Below are 1,306 nucleotides of genomic sequence, written 5' to 3' on the forward strand. Positions count from 1 at the left end.
TGGAGTGTTCCAGTCCTGCCATGTTGGCCAGGCAATTGTAGCCAAGGGACTGGCGCTCTCTGTCCATTTCAATACTAAGTGGGGCCTGCCTCAGTGGTCACTCCAGCCTGTCTGTTGGCAATGTGCGTCCAGGACTTGAAGAGTTCCGAGGACAGGGATTGAGGGGAGGTAGAGAGAGGGGTAAGGAGTACATCAGTGGAGGAGCTAAGCAGAGGGAGGAGGGGGCACAGGGCGAGGGAGCAGGCCCTCACCCGCATGATGCGCACGTTGTACATGCGTGTCAGCCTTTCATCGCTCTCCTCAGAACTGTAGATCTCTTTCCGCAGCTTCTCTGCCGCCCGGATGTAGTCCCCTCGCGCAGAGTACACCCACTGGAGGGTCAGCCCACGTGCCTAAGGGTGGAGGGGCGGGCTGGGGCCGGTAGCAGGAGCCAGGACCCGGCCTAGGATGGAGGTCAAGGGGCTGGGGGACAGGCCGGGCCTGGCAGGGTTAGGGCGGTATAATAGGGGGACAGGATGCTGAGGCATAAGAAGGGAGAGGGAAGACCTATGTGGTTGGGGGGTGTGTGCAAATCCTGGGGCAGGAGTAAAGGGGCCAAGATGGAGGGTGGGGGAAGAAGCGACAAGACTCCCTGGCCTGGTCAGTACTTTAAGGGGATGTAGTGCCCTCCACCCCCAGAAGCCGTGAGAGGGACTGGCATCTTGGACCTTGAGGTCCCCAGAGAACTCGTTGAGGCTGCCGATGTGCCTGAGGACCACGTCCCCGTAGCGGCCGAAGTCCAGGGGCAGCAGGTGATCGTGGCTGAGCCGGATGAGGAGCTGCCCTGCGAACTGGGCCACAGCCTGGGCCACAGCTGGCAGCCGACCCCGCAGCACCTTGTGCAGGTTCTCATATGTGTCGTCCTTCGTGTGCAGGAACGGGTACACCTGGCTGTCCTGCGGGGACAGGGGTTGCTGGCGCAGGCGCATGGTGCAGACAGGCCCAGAGGGCTGCTGCCCCGGGGCGGGCCGGGAGTCTCACCTCCACGAAGGAGAACTCGATGGCAGGAACCCCCGCAAAGGCAGTGAAGGAATAGGCACTGCTATCCATGGGCAGTGGCTGGATTCTGGGGTTGGGGGGCAGGTTAGAATGCTCTGTGGGTTCATGCTCCTCCCACACCAACCCCAGCTTTCCTCCCTGCCACCTTGCCCTGACGTACACCTCTGCATCCCAGCTGTGATTGCTGAACGCCACTTGCTCATAAAGGGTCTGCCCGCTGTGGTTAGGAGACTCCACCTGGGGGCAGGGTGGGGGCAAGGTCAGGCTC

At 61.9% G+C, this 1,306-nt stretch overlaps 1 protein-coding gene across 1 annotated transcript in view; it reads right to left on the bottom strand.

Moving 5' to 3' along the window:
- The window catches only part of TFR2 (transferrin receptor 2), a 15,203-nt gene that overhangs the window by 3,901 nt on the left and 9,996 nt on the right, over positions 1-1,306 (bottom strand). The window contains exons 14-17 of the mRNA XM_014550164.1: positions 1,199-1,275; positions 1,021-1,105; positions 708-935; positions 252-392 (exon numbers count right to left, since the gene is read on the bottom strand). Coding sequence (XP_014405650.1) covers positions 252-392; positions 708-935; positions 1,021-1,105; positions 1,199-1,275 — 531 coding nt within the window. The remainder of the gene's footprint in view (positions 1-251; positions 393-707; positions 936-1,020; positions 1,106-1,198; positions 1,276-1,306) is intronic.

This window comes from Myotis brandtii, unplaced genomic scaffold (assembly GCF_000412655.1).
Source record: "Myotis brandtii unplaced genomic scaffold, ASM41265v1 scaffold583, whole genome shotgun sequence".
Classification (NCBI taxonomy): Eukaryota; Metazoa; Chordata; class Mammalia; order Chiroptera; family Vespertilionidae; genus Myotis; species Myotis brandtii.